At 35.9% G+C, this 16566-nt stretch overlaps 3 protein-coding genes across 3 annotated transcripts; all 3 read right to left on the bottom strand.

The window, feature by feature from the left end:
- Positions 1-1420: 1420 nt before the first annotated feature.
- On the bottom strand, positions 1421-2660 carry LOC122586716. The gene is given in 5 exon segments (XM_043758705.1): positions 1421-1668; positions 1670-1897; positions 1930-2051; positions 2175-2266; positions 2385-2660. Coding segments are annotated over 5 exon segments (828 nt in total). The 5' UTR covers positions 2561-2660; the 3' UTR covers positions 1421-1458.
- Positions 2661-3569: 909 nt separating this feature from the next.
- Positions 3570-4442, bottom strand: LOC122586715 (putative F-box protein At1g12855). Its single transcript, XM_043758704.1, has one exon. It carries the CDS (start codon positions 4440-4442, stop codon positions 3570-3572), a length of 873 nt encoding a protein of 290 aa, XP_043614639.1.
- Positions 4443-4695: 253 nt separating this feature from the next.
- On the bottom strand, positions 4696-5457 carry LOC122586714 (secreted RxLR effector protein 161-like). The gene has a single exon (XM_043758703.1). It carries the CDS (start codon positions 5455-5457, stop codon positions 4696-4698), a length of 762 nt encoding a protein of 253 aa, XP_043614638.1.
- Between the last annotated feature and the right edge of the window lie 11109 nt (positions 5458-16566).

Raw genomic sequence — 16566 nt, 5'->3', positions numbered from 1 at the left:
TGAACCAAAGAAAACCAAGGGATCTAATGTTCACGAGAATTACATTAACATTGACACTAGTATTAGAGAATCTTTTCTCGTTTCTAGTCCTCCAATTACCCCCAGCATGCGATCACGATAATACCTTTAATTGCCTTCTTTTGACTTTGCTAAACCCTGTCTGATCATGAAAAACCAGAAACTCCTTAACGTTGAAAACAACAAAATGGCCCAGTTTTGCACCATCCACTGATAAACTGCAATATTTTCTACGGGATCCCCAAGCAAAAAAAATATGCTCCACGGTCTCGAGAACCTCCACACAAAACACGCAATCTGTCTCCATAAAGCCACACTGTCCATAACTGCCCTCCACATAAATACATTACACTTTTTCGGGACCTAATTGATCCATTTAAATACGTTACCTATTGCTGAAATCTCTGTCACTAATCAGAAGCTCTTTAACCACCCTAACCGACATGTCTTTCTCCTTAACACCGAACCAAATCCATTTATCTTCTCTGTCGGACAGAACAACACCATTGAGCAATCTGTAAAACTCATCCCATTCCTCTGATTCTGCAGCCGAACATGGAGATCTAGGCCACTTTCCCAAACCATCAAATCGCCCGGTATCATTATTAAACCTTTCTTTTACGACACACTTCTTATCTCTTTCCAGTTTGAACAAGAGAGGAAGATATTCTTTCAAAGTCACATCACTGATCCATTTATCTAGCCATAATCTGATGTCGTTGCCATTGCCCTCCATTACTCCATTAGCTGATTCAGGCCCATCCCCGACACCACCACCGCATCAATAGACCTCACAATGTTTCTCCAAACACCCGGCATGTACTTGTTAACAGGAAAAGGATCCCATCCTCTTTTCGTTTCGTGCGAAGCTATAATAACCTGCTGCCACAAACTATTAGGCTCATTATTATATCACCAACATGTTTTGGCCAAAGAAGATTTTTTGCTAGTTTATACATACGGAAACTCTATATTTTTTGCCAAAGAAGATTCGTCATCATTGAATATAAGAAACATTTGCCTCAATTTAAAGATAAGATTCAATATATGTCATGTACCTGAACTTCTATTACTTAAACTAATCCACATGAATATAGTAAACAATATTTCATTGCAACACTTCATTTGCAGCCAAGTAACCAACCACACAAGACCTGATCAAATTAGAAAACTATATTCATAAAAACTAAAACTAACTGTTCCCACACACAAACGAAACACACTCTATCTGGATGTCACATCAAATTTGAAGCATAAGAATCATTTTGGATCATCCAACACTAGGACATGGAATGTTAATAATTCAAGCATTTGCAAAACAAAAACTTTTAAGCGAATTTGAAATATGAAGCGAATAATGACATTACAAATACAAGACAAAAGTAATTTAATCTACCTTAACTAATAACAAGCAGCCATATTTTTGTTACTAGTTACTGATCAATGATCAAGTAAACGCAGTGTTTCCAAATATGAACACACAAAAAAGTCATATTCTACTCCATCAATCCCAAGATTATCAATGGCTTCTGAGTTGGGATTGTAAATTGAGACTTCGGTATTACATTTCAAATTTTGTCGCATTTCCATTATTACTTCACCAGTCTTTGTAAATCCTAGTATTTGGATTATTGAGGCATCTGGTAGCTAGGTTAATGGTGTATAGCTTTGTAAACGATCTACTAACACCTAGCTCCTTCATCATCCAAAGACAAAAACGACAACCTGATACATCTTCCTCAAACTTTCCATGGTGTGCAAGCAAAACAAGAGACTCCCGTAGCTTAGATATAGACATACAAAACTGGTTTGTTAAACTATTAGGGAGCTTTATCTCTTCAAATTCTTTAGCAGTCAAATCAAACGACATGATCAAAATATCTAACTGAGATTCATCAAGAGCAACCCAATATCAATAACAACCTGATACCCTTGATGTCTAATTGATTCGCGGGGAAAATTGGTAGACAGAACACTCCAAGACCCAGTGCTCAACGTAAAAACTTGACGCTTTTCATTTTCCGAACAAGATATTCAATCCTGATAATAGTTGGATCAAAAGTAACAGGACAAACCCCAAAACCAAAATCTTGACCATCAACTCTAACATCGCCATAGCTTTTAAAATCACACGTATACGGCATTTTGATATTAACAGATTTCCTTATTATAGGATTCCAAAGAAGGAGCGTCTCTATTCTTACCGAATTCAAAACACGAGTTTTTGCGATGATAAACCTTAAGGCACCTATGTAAAAAAAAAAAAAATCATCTTAATAAGTTCAGGGATGGTGGGAATTAATTCTTGTTGGACAAAACTATGATCAACTAAACTTATATATCTCAACTGTTGAGGAAGTTTGTACCTTGAAATGAAACGATCATCGGGCTGAGGGCGACGAACAGCGTAAGAAACTATAAAATCGGGGCTGTCGATCAAACTTTTGTATGATTTGGATCCAGATCTGAATTGGATTAGTGGCTTTACAGGAAGTCTATTCAGGATTTCTGCTTGAATTTCTATAGGTATATTTTCTGACATTTTGATTTGAGGAGTATGGATGGATAAATGAATGTTGATATTAGGGTTTTTCTTTCAGGATGAGGATACAAGTTAGAAATGTTACCCTATGTTGAAGAAATGGCTGAAATGGCTACAAGAAATGAATGTTGACTTTTTGCAGTTGCACTATCTGAATGTTGACTTTTTGTATGATACAAGAAATGAATGTTCTAACAAAAATGACTTTTTGCAGTTGCACTATCTAGAAATGGCTGGAATGGCCACAAAAAATGGATGTTCTAGCAAAATTTGGTAGTTATTTGTGCATTTGTGCCATGAGATGCTGATTTCAGGCTAATGAAGTTAAATTACCAATCTTTTGATTTTTCGGTGTGATAGTATATTCAGTAGATTATACCATTCATGTGGATAACATGATTTCTATTTCACAGGAGACAGGTATTGCTCAGGGGGTCAATCTTCTTCCTACATTATGACATTATGAGCTAAATCGCCCTTACCTGCATAGTTATATTTTCATCTTCCTGGCTTTCAAGTAAATATCATTTTTGGTTCATAAATGTTTCACATGTCACCTTTTCTTTTGTGTTCATATTCAGGATGTGTTTGGTATCGTAGATGTCAAAACTCCATATCCAGACATTTGATAATGCATTAGAATTCACTTTCTGTCTTCCCTTTCTACTTCTGGTGCAGGCTGGTCAGATACCATTTAGTTCCATAACAAGGTCTACTTACTACAGAGACGCGCTTTGTGGTTTATGCATTATGTGAATCCATTTTCATATTTTTGAAACTAGAGTTTAATTTCCTTTATTTTGTGTGCAAGCTTTTTATGTGGTTGGAATTAACATCTTCACGACATCTCGCACGATGTGTATTTTTGCCCCGCATCGCACGGACATTCATATAGTACTTCAATATAGAGACATCATTACAAACATTTAAAACTTGTCATATAGAAAAATTAAACGACCAACTAATTTCAAAAGCAAATGTACATATATAGAAGAGAAGAAAATATCAATTAAGCAATTAACAAACTTGAAGGCGAAACCAAAGTCTCCACATACTCGATCCCATGGATCCTTTGAAAACAGCCAGGACTAGCAGAGATGTTTATCACTTTATAACTAGGCCAACAACCTTTCTTCATCAATGCGTCATAGATCACGAGCTCTTGGAATGATTCAATCAGTATAAGAACGTTGCCGTCATCCAAAATACTTATAGGGCTGTATCCAAACTCTGATTTCAGATCTAAGTAGAAAGTAGATACATTCAACCATGACTTGTTGTCAGCAACACCTTCCTCCTCCTTCATTACCCACACATTAAAACCATCTTTTTTTGCATCACTAGTAGTAATCGTTTGATGAGAGACTATGCAAAGGCATCCATTCAGCGTACCCAAACCAGCCCACAAATTAACAGAATGCGAATCATCAACACCCCACAAGTCACGACGACGACGACGATTATATATTAATCCATGATCAATAATATTAGGTACCTGTATATCCGAAAGTAGCATGTTGTTAACATCGAGAGCCACTATCTTGAACTCTCGATCGTACCTATTAGAAATCCAATACAAAGATCCATTTGCAAACGTACCCACGTCATTCAACCAGTTTGCACCTTGAACAAAGTCTCTCAACACGGTCCATGAATTCGTTTTAGTACTGAAAACATCACAAGTATGTCGCTCGTTATCGTTAGTCGTACTAGAAGAAGAATACTGATCACAGCCTCTGAATCTAACAATCTTTAGATCATCCGGGGTGGATGAACCGTAACCATATCCATATACATGCTTCTTATTGCACGGATGAGAATGCAATAAGTCAGGAATAATCGGTTTGGATGTCGCTCTAGTAAGCGGATTATATAAAACCATATGATCATCATTATGAAAACCATCTTGAATGACTAAAAGCACTATCCTATTACTTATAAAAAAGAGTAAATCGAACAAAGATATATTGTATTGATCTATTTCTTAATTGATTACAAAGGCAGAAGCACGAATCCAATATATAGGAACAAACTTAGTAAAGATATTGCTAGGTAACCAATACAATAATAAAGGAGATAAATCAGGAGATAATTGTGGAAGATATACGACTTCTTTTCCAAGCCAATACTCCCCCTCAAGCTGGAGTGTGTAAATTAACAACACCGAGCTTGCCAAGTAGAAATCGAAGCTGAGCTGCACCAAGACCTTTCGTCAGGAGGTCAGCGAGTTGAAGTTTGCTGTCAATGGCCATAGTACAGATTTCTTTAGTCACAACACGTTCACGAACAAAATAGCAATCCATCTCGACATGTTTTGTTCGTTCATGAAAAACTGGACTGTTTGCAATATGTCGAGCAGCTTGATTGTCACAAAAGAGAGTAGTAGGACAGGTTTGAGTCACTCCTAATTCCTGGAGAAGCCATCGTAACCAAATAATCTCACTAACAGTGGTAGCCATGGCTCGATATTCAGCCTCGGCAGAAGAAAGCGAGACAGCAGATTGCTTGTTAGTCTTCCATGAAATGGGAGCTCCACCAAAAAACACGATATAACCTGTTCTAGACCGCCTAGTAAGAGGACAACCAAGCCAATCGGAATCGGCATAAGCAACTAAGTTCATCCCTTCGTCCTTTGGTAATAAAATTCCCTGACCTGGTGTTGTCTTGAGATAACGAAGTAAACGTGAAGCTGCATTCATATGACTTTGACGAGGATCTGAAACAAACTGACTGAGCACATTAACAGTATACGCAATATCAGGACGAGTAGCTTGCAAGTAGATAACTCGTCCAATGAGGCGTCGATACGAACTAGCATCAATTTTGCTGCCATTTTCATCCAAATCAAGTTTGAGCTTCTGATCAATCGGAAAAGAACTCGGACGACATCCCTCCATACCACTATCTTCTAAAATATCAAGAGTATACTTGCGTTGGCTCTAGACAAGACCACGTGACGTTCGTGCAACCTCAATTCCCAAGAAGTATTTAAGTTGACCAAGATCTTTGATGCTGAATTTTTCATGCAGAAAACGTTTGATTTCTTGAATTCGTTTTAGATCATTTCCAACAATTATAACATCATCGACATAGATAAGGTCAGAAATGAAAACCTCATCAACTTTGAAGAAGAACAACGAATGATCTGCCTTGGATGCTATGAAACCAAAACCAAGAAGAGCACTTGTAAACTTTTGATACCAATTCCTAGATGCTTGTTTAAGACCATAAAGCGACTTCCGCAAACGACATACACGACCTTTTTCTTCTGTTGTGAAGCCTTGTGGCAGTTTCATGTACACTTCCTCTTCTAAGTCACCATGAAGAAAGGCATTGTTGACGTCAAGTTGATGCATAATCCAATTCCTTTTAGTAGCCAGAGCCAACAATGTACGAACTGTTACTAGTTTGGCTACCGGTGCGAAAGTATCATGAAAATCTTCTCCTTCGACTTGAGTAAAACCCTTTGCGACGAGTCTCGCCTTATATCTTTCAACATCACCATTGAGTTTGTACTTGACCTTGTATACCCATTTCGAGTCAATTGCTTTCTTTCCTGGTGGCAAAGATTCGATCGTCCATGTGTGATTTTCTTGTAGTGCTTGAATCTCTTTCTTCATAGCATCGATCCACTTTGGATCTTGTTTAGCCTGCTTAAAACTTTTTGGCTCATCATTGGTGGTGATAGCCGCTAGAAAACGTTTATGATGATTAGAAAAATGATCATAAGTGATGTAACTAGAAAAGGGATGTACCGTCGAGTTTGCTAGAGTTGGTGCGGCATGTGCATGGTCAACCGAAGGAGGAAGATCAACAACATAATCATCGAAGTGTTTAGGCGATTTACGAGTCCTGTCTGATCGCTTATTTTGTGTCTCAACTTGTGACATTGTCTCGTCTACCAATTCTGGATCCATGTGATCATTTTCAAAATCATTATTTTCATTTAACAAATCTGGGCCGGTGTCATTGTTGCCCAGCCCATACTCAATCCCATTACCCTCTTCTCCATTGTCCATGGTCACTGAATTTGGGCTTGTAAACTCTTGCCTTTCTAAAATTGGTAAAACATTCTGATCTTTTACAATTTGTGGTTTAGAATGAAAAGTAAAAGTCCCTACATGAAATTTTACATCTCCGGAGACAATCATCTTTCTACCTTCAATATCATATATTTTATAACCCTTAACTCCTTGGGGATATCCAAGAAAAACACCGGGTCTCCCCCTCACTTCGAACTTGTCACCCTTGGTTTCAATGCTCCAAAAATAAACAAGGCAACCAAAAACTCTCATATGGTCATATTCAGGTTTTTGTTTGTGCAAAATCTCATATGGAGTTCTATCACCCAAAAGCTTTGAAGGTAAACGATTAATGATATATGCGGCTGTCAAAACACATTCCCCCCAAAACTTTTTAGGTAAGTTTGCTTCAAAACGCAAAGCCCTTGTGGTCTCAAGTAAATGCCTATGTTTGCGTTCGACCACCCCATTTTGTTGGGGAGTGTGAGGGCAAGTGGTTTCCAACAAAATTCCTTGTTTTAAATAAAAACTCATCGTAAGGTTAGATGTGAATTCACCACCATTATCGCATCTTATCCTTTTAACCCCTTTAACAAATTGATTTTCAACCATCTTACAAAAATTCATCAAACAAGTGCTAGCATCATTTTTGTATTTAATAAGAAAGATCTATACATTCCTACTAAAATCATCCACAATGGTCAAAAAATATCTAGCACCAGAAAATGAAGGAATGTGATATTTGCCCCAAACATCACAATGCAATAACTCAAAACATTCTTTAGTTTTTATTTCACTTGAACCAAAAGGAGATCTAGTGTGTTTAGCCTTTGAACAGGAATCACAAACATTATTTTTAATATTAAAAGAAACATCTTTCAAAAAATCAACCTTAGCTAGCATTTCTTGAGAAGTGTGACCCAACCTTTTGTGCCATCTTTCGAGTTAACAGCCAGCGCCTATCTTTTGCCTTCAAACATCCTCATTCGGTATAGACCATTTTTGCACTTACCTGCTCCAATCAAGTTCCTCCAACGGAGACCCTGCATCACAAAAAAATCGGGAAAAAAAGTCACGGAACACTGTAGACTTTTAGTTAAGCGACTAACCGACAATAAATTACAAGTGAATTCAGGAACATCTAAAATTCCTTCAATCTTAGTTCCACCCGGCAAATTATAATCGCCTTTTCCTACAACAGGAATAGCTTTGCCATTAGGAATAGTTACTGGCAATTCGTGGGGATCTCGTCTTTTATTAAAAAGAATATCGCTTAAATATGTAGTGTGTTCGGTAGCAACTGAATCAACAACCCATTCACCTTTTTCATTAAATCTACCTGCCATGTTCGCCTTACACTCGTTCCCTTCATCACTTGTAGTTGCCTGCTCTTCAAAATGCTTCAAGAACTCATCATACTGTTCCTTGTTCAATCCAGCTATCGGACTTGAACTCATCTCAACACACGAAGCCTTTGGTTTTGTTTTATCACCCTTCTGTTTGCCTGGCCACCAATCGGGATAACCGATGCGCCTAAAACACCCTTCTCGTACATGACCGTCCTTGTCACAATAAGTACAATGAGGTGTTTCTTCTTCTTCTTGTTTGACATATTTCGAGTTTGATTTCATCTTCTGTTGCGAGTTCGATGAGGGTTCACGTCTTTTGGGGACAAACGCCTTAAAGGCAGTCGCCTCAACAACCGGCTTCTTATCTTCAGTTATGAGTCTTTGCCGCTCATCCTCTGCTACAAGATGATATGATGTCGCTAGACCAGGAGTGGGTTTTGTGGCCAAGATTTGAGTTTTGATAACACTAAACTCGCTATCGAGGCCCATGAGAAACTCATACAACCTCTCTTTCTCTTGATGTTGGTCCAGTCTCTTGCCAATATCACATGTGCAGCCATTGTAAGTTTACTGTGGTAGTGGAAGCACTGAATGGATCTCATCCCAAAGAGATCGAAGTTTTGTGTAATAAGCCGACACTGTTGTTCCATCTTGATGCATTGCGGCGATTTTGTTCTTCAATTCATACGCTCTTGGCGCGCTTTCCTTTCCAAATCGTTCACTAAGGTCAGACCATATTTCAGCAGCAGTGTTAGCATACTTAACACTAGTTCTTATCTCCTTTTCCATAGCGGTAGTGAGCCAGCCTTTTATCATGGCATCGACTCTCATCCATGGCATGTAATCCGTGGACGTATTTTCTGGTTTCCTTATGGATCCATTGACGAAGCCAATCTTGTTCTTTGCGAACAAGAAATTCTCCATCTCTTGCACCCAATCGGTATAATTTTTATCTGACAATGCATCGTTTACTTGCATTTGTCTAGGGAAATCGGAAGGATGAAGATAATATGGTGAATTGTAATCAATGGTGTTGTCACCGCTTGTTTCAGCATCATCATTCTTGCCACTGCCGTTATCACCTGCCATGATTTCGATCAGATTAGCGGATTCACCTCTCTGATACCATTATAAAAAAGAGTAAATCGAACAAAGATATCTGTTTCTTAATTGATTACAAAGGCAGAAGCACGAATCCAATATATAGGAACAAACTTAGTAAAGATATTGCTAGGTAACCAATACGATAATAAAGGAGATAAATCAGGAGATAATTGTGGAAGATATACGACTTCTTTTCCAAGCCAATACATGATCCAGCAATCGTGACAACTTTAACTTTACCGCTTTCGAATAATACAGGGGACGATGAAGAAGAAAAAGTGACCATGGAACGAATCGTGTCGTTTTCTTCAAGAACATTGACGGGTTCAAAGGGCAAGAGGATCTTTCGGTCACCCGTCCATGACTTGGTGAGATAGTGCGGATCTGAAATAACACGATTCCAATGTTTACATACGCATTTAAGCCTCATCGAGAGTTTTATCGGTAGCCGAACAAGTATATTATACATGATCTCGGTCGGGATGGCAGAGATGTCGATTCTTTTATCGTTTATGGGTTTCATCATAGTTGTTTTGATTAATTTGGAATAGGATCTCAACAAATAATCGGTGATATATGTAGAGACAAAAGATCGAATTGATGTATATATTTATACTAACATATTTGAAGTAGGCTGCAAGGCTCCACATGTGGTAACATACATTATACTCCTTCCGTCCCATTAATTATGTCTATTTTTAATTTTTCAAAGTCAATTTTTTGCTACTTTAACTTTGAATATCTTTATTTGTGCTGTATAATTTTTAATAAAAATTATATAAATTTATTGAGTTTTACATATGTTTACATTGGTATAACTTTCAGCGAATATTATATAACACAAATAAAGATATTCAAAGTCAAAGTTGCAAAAAATTGACTTTATATGGTAACATATTTATACTAACATATTATATGCGATATATATCCAAGTTTTACAAAAATAATCCTTTTATAGGTTTTTCCCAACATATCTACTTTTATAATTCTATATATTAGATTATTATTATTATTATTATTATATTATAGACTCACGAGTGAACAGGTATTTTTGGAAAAAATAACTTGAATTATTTTATTCTTTTATAAAACGGTTTTTTTTTATATAAAAGAATTTTATTCACACATTTCTTTTATTTTTTGTTTTAAATTGCTACCTATTTTTTTTGAAAGATTTACATCTATATCCCATTTTAAAGATATAATTACATATATGTCTAAAACATGCTTTAAAAGTATTGTATTTATGCGTTAAGAACTTACATTTAAATATATTTATAATTATGTCTTTAAAATGAGATATATATGTAAATTTCCATATTTTTTTTTTGTTGTTGACAGTGCCTTCTTTTGATTGGCTTAGGAAAAATTTAGCGTTGCAAGTTATAAATTAACGGTTTTAGTTAACACATATTAATGGTAGACTAAGGGGTTTTGATATTTCATTGGTTTTTACGATTATTAATCAGCGTGAGTTCGATTTCTTCCATCAATCAGTATCCATGGTTCATTCTCATGGACACTTTTATATTGTAAAATTGATTATTCGGTCATTCCCCTTTTACGTTTTAAAGACATCACATACTCATATTTTATTTTTATTTTTGTTGTTTTACACACTGTTGAGCCTCTCTCTATGGAAGAAAGTGTTATCTTTCTAAGATTGAGAGATCTCGATTTCCCCTCAACTTTTGATTTCGTCTTGCCACCTCAAGCGCATTTTTTATATGGGTAAAATCTTACCCAAGGAGAATAAGCCTCTCTATTTTGAAGTAAGGGTAAGACTATCTATATTATACCTCCCTGAAACCCCATTCTAATCGGGATTAAGTGTGAAGTATCGTTTTCGTTCTATTATATGTTTTAGATTACAAAGTTGGCGTTTTCTGTTGTTGCGAATGTGGGTTTGATTTTTAGCATAACTTCTGTGCAATGTATTTGTTAGAGTGTGATCATTTTATTATAAATCGCATGTCCGGAAATAGTTTAAGTCTACGGGGTCACACGAAATGATACGGTAACTCGATAATATTAATTGATATATTAAAGTAATATATTAATTAGTTTGATCACGAAATAATTAATTAAACATAATTAAAGGGTTAATTATATTTAATTAGTTAAAAAGGAGGATTAAAAATGTGAAAATTAGAAAATGGTTTTTGGGCCCTAATTCTATGGGGGGCCGGTTTGGATTAAGGCTTGGAAAGCCTTAATTCTAACTTGTTTTTCAAGAATGTTTAACCTAATTATTCCCTATATATAGAGGGTTTAATTCTAGGTTTTCATTGATTCTTTCACACTTTTTCACATAAGCAAATTCTCTCCTTTTTCTCTCCTTTTCTTTGAAGTGGCTGAATTCCCTTTTCATTAAGGGTGTTCGACTTTGAAGTTAAGGTTTAAACAAAGGGTTTGTTTGGTTTGTGATCAGGTACTAGCATACGTTATTCGGTGTGTCTAGTGTGCGATCGTAGAGGGGTTTTGCTTTGAACCCAAAGCATTAATAATAATCTTATTATTATTATCTTTATTGGATCTTGCATAAGGTACACGACTCAATTCTAGTATTTGTTAATTAATTTGATTGCATATATGTTTCGTTTTCTTCCGTTGCACGTACTCGTGATATATGTGTTCATATTCTAACATTGGTATCACGAGCCACATATGTGATCTATTAATTACAAAAATCAAAACTTGAAGGGGTGTTTAAGGGTTGGTTGATTTTAATTAATTTTTAAATAATTAAAAGGTTGTTTTTCTTATTTTTTTAATTAATTAAATCGGATTTTGATTAAATAAAAATTAGGGTTTTTGTTTAATTAAAGTTTTAACCTTGTTTAATGGAGATTGAAACCCTCAAACAAGTTTTGAATTGTGAATTGACATGATTTATGTGATGAATTGCATGATTATGTGTATCTTAATTATTTAAAGTTGTTAAATAATAGTAAAATCACAAGAAATTCATGCAAAATTAATTGTGATTTTACTGGATATATAGAGATATATTTTTGTAAAGCATGATAATCCAATAATTAGGGTTAATTATTAGATAATTATGTGACAATGTGAATTTTTCGTGTAAATTTTCTGGTTTGCGACAGTTTACTAAAAAATTCATATCTTTTAATCGGTAATGAGTTAGAAGCCCAAATTCGGACTGTAGATTGTCGACTCATAGGGCTACATCTTTTTTGTTCTGGTCGAAAGCTGAATCGGACCAGAAACAGGCTTAAACGGGTCGTGAAGCTACTGGAAATTTCCAGTCAGCATATTTTATGTGTTTATGTGCTAATTGTTAGTTATTTGTTTAAAGGCTTACGCAAGCAAGGTAACTTGATGCATGTGGTCCTCTTTTTCGGAAGGGGGATCCGGGTTTAAACATATGAATGAACCTTAGTGACCATGTTTAGATAGCCTACCTTAACTTGTTACATGATTAAGTAGTTCGGAATTAGCAAATTTATTAATTTTTCTATTGTTTATAAGTTGTATAAAAGTGATGCAAAATTGTTTTGAAAATAAATTTGACTAAAAACTATCGAAATAGAGATTTCATTAATAAAATTGGAGTCTTGCAACCTTGAGATACACCGGCTCACCCATTTGAACAAACTCTAAGAGAGGTATAAGTTAGAGTGCGCTAGCCTTCTAAAAGGGCGGGTTTTTAATTGCGTCCATTGCAAACCTTTGCCCTTGCGCTTCTTTGTGCGATCAAATGGAGCTACCGAGCTCTCTTGTGTTGTTAAGAATATACAAATGATTTTATTAAATATTATGTTTCAAAGATTATGCATGAGTCTTCAAACATAAACTTTTGATTCACATCAAATCATTACCCATTTAAAGTTAAGTCAATACCACTCACTTTGCTAAGAACACTTGCCAATGCTTTTTGCTCTACGTTAGACGTAGGTGAATTGTATCTCTTCAAGGTAGATTACCACTCGTTGTGAGACAGCGGTGGACTATTTACATGTTCTTAATTGGGCGACTTAAAACGAGTTAAGAGGTGAGACCTTAACCCGTGGCATAAGATGGGACAAAACATGTTTACAAAACACTTAATACCCCTTTACAGTGTTGTTGTAAGTCCCATAATTCTAGGAGTTGCATGAATGCAGTTATCGATTCTCAATTACCCTTTGAATACCGTCATTTCTAGCAGATCAACTGATGAAATGATTGTATGTCAAGTTGGATCTTAGCCTTAGAGAAAGTAATTTGTTAAATGAAATTAACAAGGGTAAATTACATTTCTTAATACGGACCCTGGTATGGCTTTGTGCTCTTGGCATGGTTGACCCCTGGGTGTTAACTAGAAGGCCCTGACATATTTGCCCTTGGGAGTTTTGCTAGTAACCTGCCGTAATGGGTCTTTGGCCATCGTTCTGAAATCCATGGGTGAATGCCCCTTGGTTGTAATATCCTTCCTTGTGGCACTGAATTTGTCGTATCCTGGGAGATAATGGTATGTTGAGGAAAAGTTTGAATCTTTTAGATCTGGGCTGTGAAAAATCTGGATCTTCGAGATTTGGGCCTTGAAAGGCTGCGAAAAATAAGGATCTTTTTTTTTCTTGATTTTTTTTTTATTTTTTTGGTCGTAAAAGGATGCGAAAATCTTGGATCATCGAGATCTGGGCCTTCAAATGCTTGAAAAAAATATGAATCTTCGAAATCTGGGCCTTCAAAGGCTGCGGAAATTATGGATCTTTTAGATTTGAACCTTCAAAGGCTGGAATCTTTAAGATTTGCTAGTTATTTTATCGATTTCTATTCTGGCATACATTTCGGGAATTGGATCTCACTACAGGGAATCTAGAATGGTCTTTTTTGGTGAGATTTTATATTAGAAAAAAAATTCGACCTATTCGGTGCAAACATGTAATTATGAACAGCGGCCTTTATCCCGCGGATGGCGCCAATTGTTTGTACATCCGAGTAGGTTATGTGAAGAGGAGAGGTGTTTGGATAATTTGATGGCGATTCCCTATTGGTAAGAATTTTGCTCCCTTGTACGCCGATCGATATGTGTTTAGATTGTCTTAGGGTTTTTCCCATGATGATGATCATTTAGGGTTTTTGGTATTTGGGGTTTTTCTCCGTAATAAGGATCATAATCTTCTTCCCTTTTTTCCTTCTCCTTTTATAGTGCAAATATGACTTGGAAGAGAGGAAATAGGATCAGAACGAATCTCTTATTGCCGATGGAGATTTCCTCTAACTTAGGAAGTGATATGACAGCCTTTATTCGTGCTTATCCTTTCAGCTAAGGTTCTGTGCAGCCTGGGTGCAGCCTGCGTGTAGTCTGCGTCTAGGCGTCTTCCTGTGTACTGATGGTCTAGGTGGGTACGTCATCACCATTTATTTAAATAATACCCTTAGTAGTTGTATGAACTTTTCAAAGAAGATATGATCGCACACAAAATCAATTTTTGAAAGGTATGTATTCGTATAAAAGTCGAAAATCACCATTGACTATTTGTGTAATATACATTTACTAGTCTTTATTCTATGCGATATCGCATATATGATTCAAAAAGATACAACACATCACATTTGTCACGTTTTTTTATACTATACATACCCGTCTCAATTTGTATCACTCGGTCCGGAATAACATGTTTTGAATCGCCTCAAATTTACTATGAAGAGTGAGACTACTCAGTGTAAACCATAATGTTTTAACCGGACCTCCACTACAACGGAGCGTATTCCAGAAACAGACCTCTCCAAAAGATGTCAACCAACATTAGAATCCGCATCTAAATGGATAAACCACATGACTCAACCGAGTAGACTTTATTACCTGGGGTATAAGTAATTTTTAGAGTAAATTATATTTATCGTCCCTGAAATTGACACGTTTTTTACTTTTGATCCCTGAAGTGAAAAAATATCAATTTTGACCTTAAAGTTGGCAAAAAATCGCAATCGTGGTCCTTTGGCCAAATGGGTTAATTTATTGGTAGATAAGATTTCAATCCAATTTCACTAAAAGCTTTAGAGCCCAAAAACGTACATGGGAGAAAATCGACATATATGACGTATGTATATGTAGAGGGCAGTTATTGTGAGAACCAGTAAAAGGTCGAGAACTAATCTAATCCATTAGATTATCTAAATCAATGGTTAATAATACTTAATGGCATTTGTGTAAATAAGCTCTCATTTGAAAGGCTGGAACGTGCTTAAAGGGTAGAATGGGTATAAAAAAATACTAATACACTAAAACAAATCAATTATTAAAAACAAAACACAAACAAAAATCCCCAAACCTTGGCCCCTAAACACTCCGTGAAAAACTCCAAAAACCTTTTTTGAAGATTCAATCGAATCCTAAAATTAAAACAAAATCAGGAATTGAAGAATAAAAATCATGGTGTTTATGTTATCAATTAAGAATCCGGGATCTATTATACGGGAAAGTTTCAATTATGAATAAAAGATCGTCTAATGATGAGGAGTAAATGAGGTATTTTCTTAACCTAAAAAGATTTGTTGTTCGATTCATGTGTTGGTTCATATGGTTTTATAAATCAGTGTTGGTTCACATGTTTTTATAAGTAATTTTGATTCATGTGTTTCATATTGTTCTTATTTTTTCATTGGTATGAACAATTAAAAGGAGTGACAGGGTAAGAATGTTGTAAGCGTTTAGCAACTTTACCAATAAAAAAGAAACGGCGGTTGATTTAACTCGTCCATCAAGTGAAGCCGATGAATGTATATCTGAAACAATATGATTTAGTTGTAAGTATATCGTTTTTTCTGGTTATAGTGTCATATTTAATGGTTTATGTAATCACCGTTAACGATACAGACACATGTTTTTTACGTAGTCATCTGGTGATAATGGACTGGACACATATGTTTAGATACAAACATGTGTGTTCTTCGTTGTTTCCTTCAATATTAAGTAACGTGAGTATGTGTTTTGTTATCATTTAGATTAGCTTTGTTAAATCATATACCCTTGTGAAAATGATGTTGTGACAATGTGAATAGATATAAGGGTATCATGATTGGGTCAAGATGCCCGGGGAGGATTTAAACGGGAACAAGCACGGTTAGGTGATCCAAACAGAGGCAAAGGGAATACATGGAAAACACGGGTGTCGTCGGTTGTTGAACATAGAAGCTGGGGGTGTTTACGGTCCAAAAACCGGACCGAACCGGACCAAATCAGGACCGGACCGAAAACCGATTATAAGAAAATATAGGACCGAGAACCGGACCAACTAACTCGGTTCGGTTTGTGGTCGGTTTTCGGGTTTGAAGTGTTGGACCGGGACCGAGAAAATATATGTGCAAACTTCAAAACATTAAATTGCTTACGAACATTTTTTTAAACTAAAAGTCTACGCAAGATTTAGCTTTTAACATCCAATGAAAATTGATCACATTCCTTATTTTAAAGCAAAATCAATTCCATTAAAGAGGTATTCATGATCCAAAATAAAATGAGTGATAGAATATGTTACATGTCATATATGAGTAAATCAATTGTATTAGATATCTAATCAAA

Source organism: Erigeron canadensis, chromosome 2 (genome assembly GCF_010389155.1).
Source record: "Erigeron canadensis isolate Cc75 chromosome 2, C_canadensis_v1, whole genome shotgun sequence".
Taxonomy (NCBI): domain Eukaryota; kingdom Viridiplantae; phylum Streptophyta; class Magnoliopsida; order Asterales; family Asteraceae; genus Erigeron; species Erigeron canadensis.
Note: the sequence above shows the minus strand (reverse complement) of the source record. Positions and strands in the feature narration are given on the sequence as shown.

What these genes read in the sequence shown, in the direction of transcription:
- LOC122586715 (XM_043758704.1), bottom strand. Translation starts at nt 4,442, where the DNA reads ATGGTTTTATATAATCCGCTTACTAGAGCGACATCCAAACCGATTATT.
- LOC122586714 (XM_043758703.1), bottom strand. Translation starts at nt 5,457, where the DNA reads ATGGAGGGATGTCGTCCGAGTTCTTTTCCGATTGATCAGAAGCTCAAA.